General features: G+C 36.2%; 2 protein-coding genes across 3 annotated transcripts in view; both read left to right on the forward strand.

The window, feature by feature from the left end:
- The window catches only part of LOC106522207 (long-chain fatty acid transport protein 6), a 13,033-nt gene extending 2,195 nt beyond the window's left edge, over positions 1 to 10,838 (forward strand). Inside the window, exons 2-10 of the mRNA XM_014015125.1 lie at positions 2,028 to 2,225; positions 3,871 to 4,029; positions 4,434 to 4,558; positions 4,717 to 4,911; positions 6,156 to 6,246; positions 6,435 to 6,633; positions 7,570 to 7,667; positions 9,429 to 9,559; positions 9,632 to 10,838. Coding sequence (XP_013870579.1) covers positions 2,028 to 2,225; positions 3,871 to 4,029; positions 4,434 to 4,558; positions 4,717 to 4,911; positions 6,156 to 6,246; positions 6,435 to 6,633; positions 7,570 to 7,667; positions 9,429 to 9,559; positions 9,632 to 9,808 — 1,373 coding nt within the window. The 3' untranslated portion in view covers positions 9,809 to 10,838. The remainder of the gene's footprint in view (positions 1 to 2,027; positions 2,226 to 3,870; positions 4,030 to 4,433; positions 4,559 to 4,716; positions 4,912 to 6,155; positions 6,247 to 6,434; positions 6,634 to 7,569; positions 7,668 to 9,428; positions 9,560 to 9,631) is intronic.
- A 2,473-nt stretch (positions 10,839 to 13,311) lies between these two features.
- The window catches only part of prrc1 (proline-rich coiled-coil 1), a 22,209-nt gene continuing 19,960 nt past the window's right edge, over positions 13,312 to 15,560 (forward strand). The window contains exon 1 of one of the 2 annotated variants that reach the window (XM_014015127.1): positions 13,312 to 13,393. The gene's annotated coding sequence lies outside the window, so the exon portion shown is untranslated. Of the gene's footprint in view, positions 13,394 to 14,508; positions 14,635 to 15,560 lie in introns of those variants that run through there. The other variant, XM_014015128.1, reaches the window with a different exon arrangement.

Raw genomic sequence — 15,560 nt, forward strand, 5'->3', positions numbered from 1 at the left:
ATTTAGTCTAATAATTGAAAATATGGATGAAATAAGAAATATGAAACAAATAAAATAAAATACATGCAAAACAAAACACAGCTAAATGTATCAAAAGCATGTCTATGTAACAGAATTTTCTGAGACAATGAATTTTGGTTTTTCATTTTTTCCCCAGTAAAGGTCTCGACACACGGGAGGCGACGTCGCTCGCTCTCCATTCATTTCCTATGGAGCCTGTGCGGTGAGGCGACAATCGCTTGCCCTCCTCCAGCCAAGCGACCGGCGAAAATAGTGCATGTGAAGTTTCGCGCTTGTACACGTAGACGTGCACACGCGAGCTTGCGACGCGACATATGAAAGTTGAAAAATGTTCAACTTTTGTCACTGTCGCTTAGTGTACAACCAATCAGCGAGGGTTTCATTGACTGACCAATGAGAGGAGAGTATGCTACACACTGCCGTTAGCTAACACTTTCACCAAGGGATTACTAAAAAGCTTTATGGGAATTTATTGGCACCAGGGTGAAGTTTATGGTAAGTTTTTCCTCATAAAATTGTATCTTGATGTGCGTTTGTTTTCCAATATCATTAGCATCGCAAGATTTGTTTAGTTTACATGTCCGTAATGCACACCCGCTGTTCGAGTCAAGAACCAATCAAATTTTGTGAAGACAAGCGACCTGAGAGCGCGATTCGCAACGCTGTGATCGCTATCGCGTCCCATGTGTCAAGTTTCACCCTGGCTGCGATGACAGCCGTCAATCGCTGTAGTTTGTCACTCCCCGTGTGTCGAGCCCTTAAGAGGTTTTTATTTAATAGAATTTTTTGACAAAAAAATCGCAATATATCGCCTTGCTTATAGTATCGCAATATATCGGGATATATCGCCTTGCTTATAGTATCGCAATATATCGGGATATATCGTATCGTGACCCCTCTGTCATGATATGTATCGTATCGCCAAATTCTTGCCAATACACAGGCCTACTCATTGATGGATGTCTGGTATCTGAGTTATTGTAAAAAACCCTGCTGTACAGTGAGGCTGCTTCTTGCTCAAAACAGATTTCTGTTCAGGAGAAACTCTTAATTTATCAAACTTAAATGGACAAAGAACCATTGCAGTTTATTTTATTTTATTTTTTACAAAATGCATATAATCCTAAAGATAATAAAAAACTTTAAAATAAGGCCAAAAACAACTCACTCCTCATTGCAAACACTGAAATCAAACATAAAAAGATTATTCAGATTTATTTCTAATGGTACAGTTTGAAAGTGTTTACTCCAGTGTTTTTTCATATTAATGAGCAGTTCTGAAGTGTGAGTACACACTCAATGTGTTTATTAAAGATGAGCTGGTTGAAATGACTCAAAATCAACTCTCAAACCTACTAGCAGGTTTTAGAAGACAGTTTCTTCAAGCAGGGTTAGGGGTTTTGGAAGAAGTTTGCATCTCATATGAAAATAAAAAAGTGAAATGTGAAATTGTGTTTTTCATTTGATTGCATAATAATAATAATTCTGCACAATAGTTGTTTCCTAATAGATCAGTTTGTAGTTATCATCCAAAGAATTGACCCGCCTCTTGCTCAAGGGTCTTTCTGAGTTCTTCCGTCCCTCTGGTATAAAATGAAACCAACTTTAAATGCTGCTTAACGTAGTCAAAGAGTCATATACTATAAATTTGTTTACATCCATTTCACACAGTTCCTATCATCCTACGTTTAAGCATTAAAACAATGGAAGCAATTATTTTTTTGAACAAACTGACACATTGTTCATGAAAGTGACGGTGTGTGGGTCCCATACTTGTAAAAAAAACTTAAAACAGGTTTGTAATGGCCCATTTGTGCAAATTAATTTACAAAGTGTACAAATATAAATGACTACTTCTTAATTCAAGAATGTTTCTTTTTGCACTGAAGTACACTGTTCATACAAATTGTTCTGATGCAGCTGTGATTTGTTCTGCAGGGACTAGAATAGAAATGAATAACTGACATTTACTTTATGTATTTTATTATTGTTTTATTTTTTCCCAGATTTGGTGCATTTGGTGAAGGAGGTGCTGCCTGATCTGAAACAAGACAACATTGATGTGTGGGTGGTGGACAAGACATCAGAGGAGTTCAACAGTTTGTTAGATAAAGTGGAAAATGTTTCCGGAGAAACCTTGGAAAACATCCCAAAAGTTCACATCATGTCAAACTTCCTGTTCATTTTCACCTCCGGCACTACAGGTACTGTGAACTCTTTCTACTGTTGATAAAAAATAAAATAAAATAAAATAATAATAATAATAATAATAATAATAATAATAATAATAATAATAATGCGTTAGTCTTTTATAGCGCTTTTCAAAGATGCGTTAGAATTTTTATGAATTATTCATTCATACACACATTCACACACTGATAAATGTAACCTTACAGTCATTAAAAACAATCTGGGCTTGTATTTATCAAACTAAGTAAAGAATTTTACATTTAAATGTTGAGAATTTCTTAAATTTACTAATTTAATAAAAATATATTTCAACTGTAAAATAAAGACTGTAAAATACTGTAGGTTGTTTAGTTTTTATCATTTTTAAACTAAAAGTTTAAAAATATATTACACAGATGGGGCCATTTTATTTACACACAAAGCATTCTGGGTAAATGATGACGTGGATAGGTCCTCTGTGTGAGCGAGCTAAATCCACCCTGAAGGTTAATCTTGGACAATATCTGACAATCGACTTTTAAATGAAACCAGAGAGCGTTGACAGAGAGGAGAAGGTAGAAATGACTCAGCCTGTAACTGAAAATATGGATGGAGGACAACAGAGCTGCTTCATGGAAGAAGAACCTCAGCTTAGCCTGTTAGCTTTAGCGTTAGCCCCAATGCCATCACCATACATGTATTAGCTCAGCACTACACATTCTCTTCTCGTCACTGAGGTCCTCCACCCACATGACAGAGAGGGGAACGCAAAAATGACAGCCTGCAACTGAAAATATGGATGGAGGACCTCAGTTTAGCTTGTTTGTCACGCTAGCGCCGAACTAATACATATAAGGAAATATAGCATCTGCGCTAGTGCAAAGGCTAACAGGCTAAGCTGAGGTTCTTCTTCCATGAAGCAGCTCTGTTGTCCTCCATCYATATTTTCAGTTACAGGCTGAGTCATTTCTACCTTCTCCTCTCTGTCAACGCTCTCTGGTTTCATTTAAAAGTCGTCAGATATTGTCCAAGATTAAACTTCAGTGTGGATTTAGCTCGCTAACAGCCTCGCACCAAGGACCTACCCACGTCATCATTTACCCAGAATGCTTTCTGTGTAAATAAAATGGCCCCATCCGTGATAAAATATATTTTTAAAAATTTACAAAACTAAACATGTTACAGTACATTTACAGTCTTTATTTTACAGTTAAAATAAATGTTTATCAAATAAAGTCTAATGTTACAACTAATCAGGGATCCCTTTAAGACTAGAATCACTCTTGCTCTCTTGGATATTTAAGACCGCTCCAGAGATCTCTCTGCTCATTAAGAGTTGCCACTAGGGGTCCTGAGACGGACTGAGAAGACAGAGATCACAGCACAGTCCTCCCAAAAATATGCTGCACCACCTCAGCAACTCAGTTATGATGTACAGATTAACTAAAATAAAGTGTGTTTAGCAAATGTATTTAGTCATGCAATACAGAAGAAATGAGATAAAATTATTACAAATATCAGTGTGCATAATACTGTATTTAAAGGCAAACATTTCTGTTCAGCTTTTGGAGAGAGTTGTAATGCAGTCAAAAGTCTTGATTTTTTTTTTTCTTGTCCGCACTAATCAAGGTAGGATTGAACTTTCCTTTTATCTCGCTTTGGCGTGTCTTTCTTCATCAGGTCTCCCAAAGGCAGCCCGTGTCGGTCACCTGAAAGCCATTGGGAGCATGGCACTCTTTGACATGTGCGGTGCAACGGCTGATGACATCATTTACATCACTCTTCCTCTTTACCACATGTCTGCCTCTCTCCTAGGGATTGGAGGATGCATACACCTTGGTAAGATGTCAGCTTACAGAGACAATCAATCAAAAAGATTGCCGTATTGGTTGTAATTAGAAATGACCGAAGAGAAAAAAAATTGTCTTTTTTTGTAACTGTTTTTGCTTTGGTTTAGGTAATGCTTTTTAATCTTAACATCCAAAATATATGTTTTCACAAAGAACTTGAAAGAACTAAACAGCAGCTGACTGAGCAATGAAACCACTTTCTATGTTCCTATACACACCATTCCAATTTCACAAGCACCTTTGTGTACTTCTGCATCTATTTAAATAGCCAATGTTAATGTGAGCCTAGTTTATTTGTGGAATATCAGAACAGAGTATGACCTATGTCTGATTACTTAATAGTTGCTGTTATTTTTGCTTATAAATCTTGTTCTTGCCTTCTTTCAAACACAGGTGCAACATGTGTGCTGAGAAGGAAGTTCTCTGCCAGTCAGTTTTGGAAGGATTGTCTAAAATACAATGTGACTGTGGTGCAGTACATAGGCGAGCTTTGTCGATACCTACTTAATCAGCCTACGGTAAGACTGTCCTCATTTAAATCAAGAGCTGAGATTAAACAGCAAAATATTGTCCGATTTCATGCCTTCCTAATGAAACATGTCAAAGAAATTACAGTTACTTTGCAAGTTTATGATTAGTTTTAAATATATATTTATTGTGACTTTCATGCCTCCAGGTTCCAGAGGAAAGAGCCCACTGTGTTTGGTTGGCCGTAGGAAGTGGTCTCAGATCAGATATATGGAAGAAGTTTCTGACACGATTTAGTATTCGTACAATCAGGGAGGGCTATGGATTGACTGAGACCAGCATTGGCTTCCTCAACTACACTGCTGAAGTTGGACCAATTGGGAGGGCCAGCTACTTCAACAAGGTCAGCAGGAAAATCGTCTGGACTTAGACTTCACTTTGAATATAAACTAAACTTGTGCTCATGGTCGAGGCTAATGATTATTAACAATTTATTTCTCTGTATTCTTTTCATTCAAACACTGTTGCAACATGTGACCAAGTATGACTCTGAATCAGAATCCTGACCTCAGTTGTTCTGGATTAATTTTCTATCTTGGAGCTCAAAAGTTCCATTTTTTTTAAAAACAAATTGCACAATAATATGACAAATTATTAAGGCCTGACTATGAGATTTTTTTTTTTATGACAAATGTCAAATTTTATTAAATGTCTTTTACATTCCTGATCTGGTTCACATCTGCTGTGGACTACCTTAATGCATTTCACTGTGTTTATGAAGTATTTCATGATTACCGTACTTTAGTGTCTTTTCCCAAAATGCTCCATTCCTCATTTTAACGCAGTGGTAATACTTCTTTATGATGTACGAGTTCTTAAAATATTACGACTTCATTTTCAAAATATAACAACTTTATTCTGGCAAAATTTTGACCTTATTCTTGCAAGTCTTTTTTCTCATAATATGACTTTATTCTCGTAATGTTATGACTTAAAAGAAATTCTCGCAGTCTGTTACTAATAATCCATCGTACAATAACGATAGAGGAATGTTACAAAAAAAAGTTTTTCTCCAATTTAAAAACAGTGTTAAAAAGCAAAGAATGATTTTAAAAAATGGTTAAAAAAATAGCATATATGTAGCAATTGTTTACAACAGACACATATAAATATACTCATTGTAAATTATGAAATCAAACTGTTCTTCTGAGCTATCTCAAATGGTGCAGAAAGGTGAGTGTAAAATATGTACAAATACATCAAAACGGTCTCACTTCTCCTTCCTAAATGTCTCTTCCATTGTTAACCTATTTTCTGTCACTTCGGCTGTTTCAAAAGGTAAATAAACACGTGGTAGTTTTGCTTCAGTGTTTAGTTTAAGGACACATTACTCATCAAGAAAAAACTTTGGTTCTTACTTTATGATCAATTTTTTTAACCAGTCTTTGCGATGTTGCAGTAAGTACCTTTTTAAATAGCAATTAAATTACCATACTTAGGAGTTGTATAAAATGACTGAAATTAGTACAACTGATCACTAGATAAGTTCACTTTACCTCAAGTTCTGACAAACAAAGGTTTTAATACAAACTCTTCACCAACACCTCAGTCAGTAGAAAATCACAATTGACCTTTCTTCTCTTGCAGCTTTCTATTCCTTTTGAGCTTTTGAGATATGACCCACAAACATATGAGCCAGTACGAGCAAAATCTGGAAGATGCATACAAGTACAAAAAGGTAACCAAGTCTTTATCCCTTTAAATAAGAATGTGAACCATTCTATTAAATTCATCGAAACATGTCTGAAGACTGACAATTATTTATTTTTATTTTGTCTAGATTCATAAAAGTTGGTGAAACTTTTACATACTTTCAACATATGTCCTCTAAATGTTTGTCCTTTTTTCTTTATTAAAAAAAAAAAGGAGAGGCAGGGATCTTGGTGACCCCGGTGACAACAATGAACCAATTCCTGGGCTATGCTGGAAACCAGGTGGAGTCTGAGAAGAAGCTGCTAAAAGATGTGTTTAAAGTCGGGGATGTCTATTTCAACACTGGAGACCTTCTGCTCTGTGATCACAGAGACTTCCTTTACTTCCATGATCGTATTGGAGACACGTTCAGGTACATGTACTGTTTAAGTTAGAATTTTGCACACACAATATTTCTATGAAAACAGTATTTCACATGGTTGGTTGATGAAACCCAAATTTGTTAGTACGATTCGTAATTACAGAGGGTTAACTCAGTTACAACTGATACCAGAATTAGACACTGTGTAGGACAGGGCTTTGATGATGTGTAGTCTTTACACTGCCAGCATTATTAGTCTAAAATTGAGAGTTTGGTGTTTGACCAGTCCTCGTTTTATACAAGACAACCACCTCATATCATATAAACTAAGAACGCATGCATGGAAAGCCAATGGATAGCATGGTTTGAACTTTTGTGCATGGTCCTAGTTGTTAATTTGGGAGGTCACATCCTCCTTTTGCTGTAACTCATCTTGGTTGTGTCAAGTGGCCAAAGTTATGGCCAGATGGCCATCCCTGGTCACCTGTTGGCTCCAAGATAGATGGCCTTTTTAAAAACCATTTGATAAGTCGCTTGCATGTTTTAAAGGATATACAAACTTTTAAGCACTGAATACAAATTTTATGTTCTTGATTAGAATCTGTTTAAGTGGAAACATTGTTTGTTTTATAATAGTTTACCAAATGTGATGTAGAGATTTATGTTGCGGTTTGTAAAGCATTACAATACACTTAAGTTAATGGGCGGCACAATGGCTCAGTGGTTAGCACTGATGCCTCACAGCAAGAAAGTCCTCGGTTTGATCTCTGGTTTAGACCTGGGGTCTTTCTGTGTGGAGTTTCCATGTTCTCTTCATGCTTGTGTGGGTTTTTACTGGGAACATGCCTCTCTTGCAAAAGAGATCTGTGCGGGATTTACCTGGTTAAATAAAGATGAATACAAAAAAGTTGCAAAGATTAATCAGCTGAATCTGTAGCTCTTTATGTCTTCCAGGTTTGACAACGATGTCTTTTGTTTTCTTAACAGATGGAAAGGGGAGAATGTATCTACTACAGAAGTGTCAGATGTTTTAGGTCTTCTTGACTTTATCCAAGAGGCCAACGTTTATGGAGTCTCTGTATCAGGTCTGTGGAATCTCATCATTACACTGTGCTTTACAACAACGCTTTAATTTATCCCGTGTTTCAAAAGTGCTATACAGTGGGGTGCGAAAGTGTGGGCAGCCTTGTTAATTTTCTTGAGTTACCTTTTATAAATCATTGATTGTTTGGATTTAAAAAAATCAGTAAAATATATCATATAGGGGACAAACACAGTGATATTTGAGAAGTGAAATGAAGTTTATATGCTTTACAGAAAGTGTGCAATAATTGGGTTAAACAAAATTAGGCAGGTGCATAAATTCGGGCACTTTTGTCAATTTTTTTTATTTCAAACCCTTTAGAACTAATTATTTGAACTTAAATTTGGTTTGGTAAGTTCAGTGACCCTTGGCCTCCATAGACAGGTGACTCCAATTATGAGAAAAGGTATTTAAGGAGGGCAATTGTAAGTTTTTCTCCTCTTTGCATCTTCTCTGAAGAGTGGCAGCATGGGAGTCTCAAAACAACGTTCAAATGAGCTGAAAACAAAGATTGTTCACCATCTTGGTTTAGGGGAAGGATACAGAAAGCTATCTCAGAGATTTCAGCTTTCATTCTCCACTGTGAGAAACATTGTGAGACAATGGAGGACCACAGGCACAGTTCAAGTCAAGGCTGGAAGTGGCAGACAAAGAAAAATCTGGAATAAACAGATAACATGAGACATACTTGTGCAATACTGGCAACTAGAGGCACAACTATTTTCACTGCATTGCACATGATGCTGCAGCTTGGGGAGGTGATTTGTTGAAACAGACAAAGTCCATGTAAAACTTGCTTCACTGTGGACAGTGAAACTATTGTCCCACCAGCGTCCAGTTCATGACAGGCTTGAGCCTTGGTGGTTCCTGAGTTGTTCCTAAACATGCTAACCAATTTCCTTTCTTTCTTAGATCAGAGTTCCTTGAATGTTCTCATTGTTCTGACTATTTGCCGAGTTGACAATTCCTGTCAAAACACATCATGTTTATAATGGCAAACAAAACTTGCCAGCTGCAGTCAGTTGTGATCACCAATAAGATGTTATCTGGCCTTGGCAAAGTTAAGACTTTCTAAAACTGTCAGCAACACTTTTTAACTAATTTATATATTTTAGTCAATATGTAAAACTTTGAACTAGTTTGGACTGGAGAAAAGCCACAATAGTTTACATTGATTCCCAACCTGAGGGGCCCAGAGAGCTCAAGGTGGGCCCATAACCTTGTCTGCTCAGAGGTTGTGAAAGTATCATTTTGTTTGTATATGAAAAGTCTGTTTGAACATTTAACTCTGTGTAACTCAGTTCTTTCTTTTCCTTTCCCAACTAAAAGTTTGTAAGTACTCACTTTATTTTTTTTTAATTAATTTGATAGAGATAAAGGTTCAATATCCTTGTGAAAGTTGGTGACTACTGAGGGATTTGTGGGGGAGGGGGTGCTAAGCTTGGTTTGGAATTAAAAGAAGGAGTCTTTGAGGAAAATAGATTGGGAACCACTGTTTGAAAAGATGTGCACCCAGTTCTTGTTTTTTTTTTTTTAAAAAACATTCTAATTAAATGTAAAATCGCTTCACCCTGGAAAAAGAAAGTTAAGTTAATCATCATAAAAATCCTTACTTCTGACCACAATCGTGTATTCTTAGTCTTCTGTATTAAGTGGGAAGTATTTTTTATTTATTTTTTTGGTAAAATCAAGAAGAAACCACCCATACCATCTGGATAACAACGAACATGACTTAATGACTTTTTCCATTCTGTGCATTCAGGATATGAAGGTCGGACAGGAATGGCTGCTATTGTGTTAAAACAGGATCTCAAACTAGATGGAAAAAAACTCTATGAGCATTTAGTGAAAACCCTGCCTCTTTATGCATGGCCCCGCTTCCTCAGAATACAAGTAAGTGATGTTTTCACAAGATTATTCAACCTGAGGTCAAATTGTTCACCTTTCTCTTCTGCCTGTTTTCAGACGTGTGTGGACGTCACAGAGACCTTCAAACAACAGAAGCTTAAATTGGTCCGAGAAGGTTTTAATCCAGATTTGACGCAGGATACTCTATACTTCTTAGATGTCTCTCAGAAAGATTACATTCCTCTGACTCCAGTTCTATATCAAGACATTGTGTCTGCAAAAACAAAGTTGTGATGATGTCAGCACATTAGTGTAGCTGTAGAAACAGTGAATGCTGGAAATACAGATGATTAACTTTTATTTGTCTTATCTCAACAATTTCCTTATCCCATTATGGGATTAGGGCCAGCCCTGGCCAATTTGATACCCTAGGCAAGATTTTAGGTGCTGCCCCTTGTTCAATTTTCTAAATCTCACTGTCAATACACATTGATTGATTGATTGATTGATTGATTTTGAGCCATATAAAAATAAAATACACATTATACCATTTACTGGGTAAACCAGAAAGGAGATGGATACACAATAAATATGTATACAGTACAGACAAGAATTTGTCTAAGTCATCCATTTCATTTTTGTATAAAACACACAGTATTTATACATAATCAAATTTGACTCAAAGGATTGGGAGGAAGACTAACTTATTTACTACTGGTAAATGGACTGTACTTATATAGCACCTTTCTATCCAACTAGGATACTTGGGCTTTACACTACAACCTGTGTCCTCATTTACACAACACTTTACTAGGTCTCTACAAAGCTAACAAGTACAAATCATCTATGAAGACTAATCAGTGATTTAAATCACATTCATACACTGATGGGACACACATCAGAGGCATTGGGGGTGAAGTGTTTTGTCAGGGACACTTCGACATGTGATTGAATAGCGGGGAATCGAATTTCCACTCTGAGTGGTTTAGGAAATTGTCCTCTAACCAGCCACAGCCGTCCCAATAATTCAGTAGTTTTTTTTCTCCTAACTAACCTTCATATTTCACCAACTCCTTCAGGTCTTTGATTACAAGTACCTTTGCTTCTTTGTTTTTCCCTTGCTTCAGCATTGCAATCCTTTTTTTTTTCCTGTTAACAAACTTCAAGATTGGAACAGTCGTCCCGTAATCATTAGGGGTAGGTTGCCGGTTCGATCCCCCCCCTTCCAGCTGTTTTGGTCGTTATAACCTTGGGCAAGACACTTCACCCGCCTTGTCTACTAATGGTGGTCAGAGGGTCCGGGGTGAACATGTGTGTGAATGAGTGAACGACTAAGTGTAAAGCGCTTTGGGATCCATGTGGATTTAGAAAATTCAATTAAAAAATATTTTTTCATTCCCCATTTGTGGCGCCCCTTAGATGGACCCTTAGCATTTACCTAAAGTGCCAATGCCGTGGGCTGACCTTGAGTGCCATAATTCCAAGGAAAGTCTGACTTGTTAAAGCTTAAAATCTTTTAAATAAAATTGCTTGGTATCTCTTTTGACAAAGTGGTGCTAACAGTTTTTGGACAGTTAAAATGACTGGTTTGTTGTTAGATTGTGGATCATTTCTGATAGCATAATGTGATTATCAAGAAAAAGTGTCTTTTTTTTAAATTACCTGACTGTGGTCATTTATTATCAGACCTGCATAAAGAGATGTTTGTTATAATTAAAAAAGACTATTAAGAGATGTACTATTCATATTCTAAAGTTTATTTGTTTTGGGTTCTTTATTTGTTTTCCATGTTAAACCCTAGTCTTGATAAATTTTGTTTTATTTTATCTGTATATGTTTTTTGCACAGATTCTCATTTACAAGTGCTACACAAAGTCACTTCACTGCTCTTGTTTTCACTTTTTTGCTCTACTGACCAAGTGTTCTCATGCCTACTTAAATAAGACAGACCACTGTGATGAATGATGCTTGTCTGCTGCCAAGTGTTGGAGTCTTACTTTTCCAAAATTAATCTTTTAAAGGCTTTTAATGCTTCTTCTGTCTTAGAGGATTTGGACCCAGTTTTTACAATATGTAATTTTTTTATTATTTTTTTTCTTTCAGTTGTTGTCATTGTTTTCACAGCAAGGTTTGGACATGCTAATTGTTTAAGAAACAATTGCCAAGGGTCTCTGTGCTGGGTGTGCCATTAAAGGAATAGTCCAGGTGTTTTGAAGTTCGGTGGAACAATTATAAGCAATCTTAACTGTTGTAAATAGTTCTTTTAATGATCTCAGTTTGAAGAAAATTACTTTAATGCTAATCAGACTGATGAGCAAATGGCTAGTCTGAGCAAGGCTAAGATCAAAGTGGGTTGCTGTGTTTCTGAAATGGCTTCAGCCTCAAGAAATTTCACTGCAGTTCTCATGAACACCATTTTATGTATCTTTATGCCACCTTACATTTACATTACACAGTTATTACAGCAGAAATACTGTTGTCCAAATGTGTTGTCTCAGGCAGTTCTGGAAATACCATAGCTCACTGCTGCTACTTAGTGGTGGTTACAAGTGTCTATATAATTCTGTGTAAAAAAATAAATAAATAAAATTGTCACTTGAAATCAACAATAATATGAAAAGTTATTTGTAGGAAGTTTGCTTTGATTTCCCACCATGGCCGGCATTGAGTTACACTGATTTTGATGAGCTGAAGATTCACCCTGATGAATATTCTCACTTTACATGTTATTTCAGGATAATTTTTACATGTTATATCAGGATAATTTTAGCAGAAACTAAAATATATATATCATCGATGCAGACCATGTTGCTGTTTTAAAAAAATAAAAACAAATTGGTCTGTTTTAAAATGATCCAGTATTGGTACCGTGTAACCAATATTTTTATTTTTTAAACACATCAAGACATTTTTAGCTCAAAGAAGGACAAAGTTAAACATCACACTAGTATCATGAATGGTCATCTTTCTTTATGTATTAAAAATAAAACTGTGATGCAAACAAAAGATTTACAACAAAAGGAAGTTAATATTGCAGAAAGTTTGGCAATTAGGAAATGTCTATTTTAGCAATTGTTTTTAACAATCAAATGATATGCGTTATATTAAGTATTGTCAATTTGTTGCAAAATGTAGAAAAAAGATTTTATTGTAGTAATAATGTAGCCTATGCACATGATTCTGGAAGGCTTGATATAACTCTAAGAGTTTATAAAATGTAACAGAAGTGCCACAATTATATTAAAGAAAATTAACCGACATATTCAAATTCTCAATGTCAAGTTTTTAATACAACAAATCCTTTTTTTTTTTTCTTTCTTTGATTTTTGTCTTGATGGGTTTTCTAGTTTGAGCCGCAGTTTAAACATGCGCAGTTTGTACTGGGCCTTTCTGTGCTGCTTTCAATGAGCCTCGCAAATGTAAATATAACATTTAAAATTCAGGTAGTTTCGAACACCTTGCGTTAATAATATCAGATAAAAAGACCACGAAAACTTTAATATTTGCTTTTTCATTTTGTTTTTACAGGTTTCATATGTTTTGGCTATAATTCTAAAATATTCTGAAGTAACACTACAGTTTTTTAAGATAATAAAATAACTTTTGCTATATTGACATATTTTCTCGAGTGACTTAACATCATGAATAAAGACTCATAATAAACTAGCCACGCCAAAGAAAATGTGATTTCTTATAGGATTTTATTATTATTTTTATTGGGTAGAGAATCAAAGTTGGAAGTGAACAATTGACCTGTAACGCAGCATCAACCCGGTTGCTTTTGTAAAAGGGGAGGAGTCAAAATGAAGCAGACGTGGCAGGACGACGTCATCACAACTTGTCGGCGGTTCACGCTTCATTGGTGAGCAGAGCTAGCAGGTAAGAATTGGTACTGTTCTCTTAAAAGAGGAATGTTAAGCTTCATTAATTGTCAGATGAGGTGGACAAACAATTGCAAATTAGCTGTCCTCCAAATGTCTAACTGTCGTTTAACTCAAAGAGTTTTTAAATGTCACGTGCAGCCTACAATATCTAACACTGCAGCCATCCCTACGTTTTCTTGTTAGCTAAATGTAAACAAACTAATCGAACACTTAAAACAAATCTTGACGATAAGCAATTTTGTGTTTGTTTTAAACAACCGTATTGTCAGTATATTAAAATAAAATTATTTTGCTGGTATTGACTAAAACTGTCATTTATATATCTTCGTTATCTGAGTTTGTAACGCAAGCCCTTTAATAGAGACATTATAAAAATACACAAACTAGACAGTGAGATCCTCAAGAAACTGTTTTTTTCTTGCAGTCTTTAGTCGTACAGTCCTTACTGCTTCTTGCACCTTTAATATCTGAAAACATCAGATCAGAGTAAGTGGTAGTCTGCAGATGAGGAAAATAAACTTTCCAGTTGCACATTTTTACTGTTCATCAACTTAAGTTTTTATGATGTTTGTAGGATTATGATCATATTAGCTTGTACTTTTTTAAATCTTGTTTGTTAAAAAGGTTTTTGTTGTGAACTGATCAGTGCCTCATTGTGACCACTGAGACCTCTTTGTTCACCTCTTGTGGATTTTCAAATGGTTAAATATGCAAAATCATTTAATCCGGGTGGGTCATTTTAAAAGTGTCAAAATTAAATTTTCTCACATTTGGGAGGGGAAACGGCATAGTGGGACGGGCTTATTCTAGAGTAGTGGTGCCCAGTCCTGGTCCTCAAAAGACCACTGTCCTGCATCAGTAGTTAAATTCCCTGATCTTCTGCAGGTCTTCAGGTTCTGAGAAGCCTGATTATCACACTTTCATTCAAATCAGGTGTGTCAAAGCAGAGAAACACCTCAATTCCATCAGCCCCCCTAAAAATAAAAAAATGTTTTATTCAGTCTAACAAGATCAAGGATTTAAATGATTCTTGGACAAGTGTAAACATATAAAACTGGAGGTGTTTATCTGCTTTGACATCTGATTTGAATGAATAAGTGATAACAGGTTTCTGCAGGACTTCTATCAATCTGAAGATCAGGGAAGCTGGTAAGAGGTAGGAAGATGAAGAATGTCCGTACTTTTCTGGAAGAGACCAAACTTGTGTGACACCATCAAAGAGAGAGATGGAAAAAGGTGAGCCTTCAGCTGATCACAAATACCAGTCAAGAACTGAGACTGCTTGTGAGAAAATGCAGTTCCAGATCAACCTGTTCCTGCCTGTTGTTGGCTGTACCAGGCCCTGACCCCGCTCTGAGATGGGCCTAACCGTGTTCTTATGGAGGTCAACCTGTGTTAATGAGGCCTGTTACTGCAGCTGGGACCAGCCTGGAAAGGGTGGAGCTAGAAACTTTGGAAACCGTCAGTTTCAGCCAATAAGAGACACATTGAAGATAACAAGTTGGTCTGAAAGAAATGACCAGGGAGAGGAGGTGTTTTTAACCTTTAAATGCATAATTATATGAAGTGGTGTAATTTGAGTTTGTCCTCCTTTTGAAACTGGGAAAAAACAGGAGCACATAATATAAGCACAACCGTCACAGGAGTTCAAAAAAGATCCAATCTTAAGATCCAGTCTTAATTTTTGTAGATGTGCTCTTGTTCAGGAACACTTGCTGTGAACTTTATTTCTTATAACACTTTTTTATCTTTGATTTATTTATTTATTTATTTATTTAGAGTTCCGACATCAAATGTTATTGTAATTTTCCCTTTTAAAAGTGCATGACACCATTTTCTATTCTTCACTAGGCCTGTCGCGATAGACAATAAATCAATTAATTGCACGATAACTTTTTTTGAGGTCGGTAAAAAAAAAAAAGACGGCGATAAGTTTCATTTTCCTGCTTGTTTGTTCACTTAGTCTCTCTCCCTCTCTGTGCTCCGCTGCACAGGAGCTCAGCTGACCCCTCCCCTCCAGTTTACTCAGTGTGGGAGGAGTCAACTCTCACTTTAGCATGATAGCTCATTCCTAACGCTTCAAAGCAGAACGCGGCTGATGAAGTGGAGAGAGAGAGAGAGAGAGAGAGAGAGAGAGAGAGAGAGAGAGAGAGAGAGAGAGA

The sequence above is a fragment of the Austrofundulus limnaeus genome, unplaced genomic scaffold, assembly GCF_001266775.1.
Source record: "Austrofundulus limnaeus strain Quisiro unplaced genomic scaffold, Austrofundulus_limnaeus-1.0 Scaffold123, whole genome shotgun sequence".
NCBI lineage: Eukaryota > Metazoa > Chordata > Actinopteri > Cyprinodontiformes > Rivulidae > Austrofundulus > Austrofundulus limnaeus.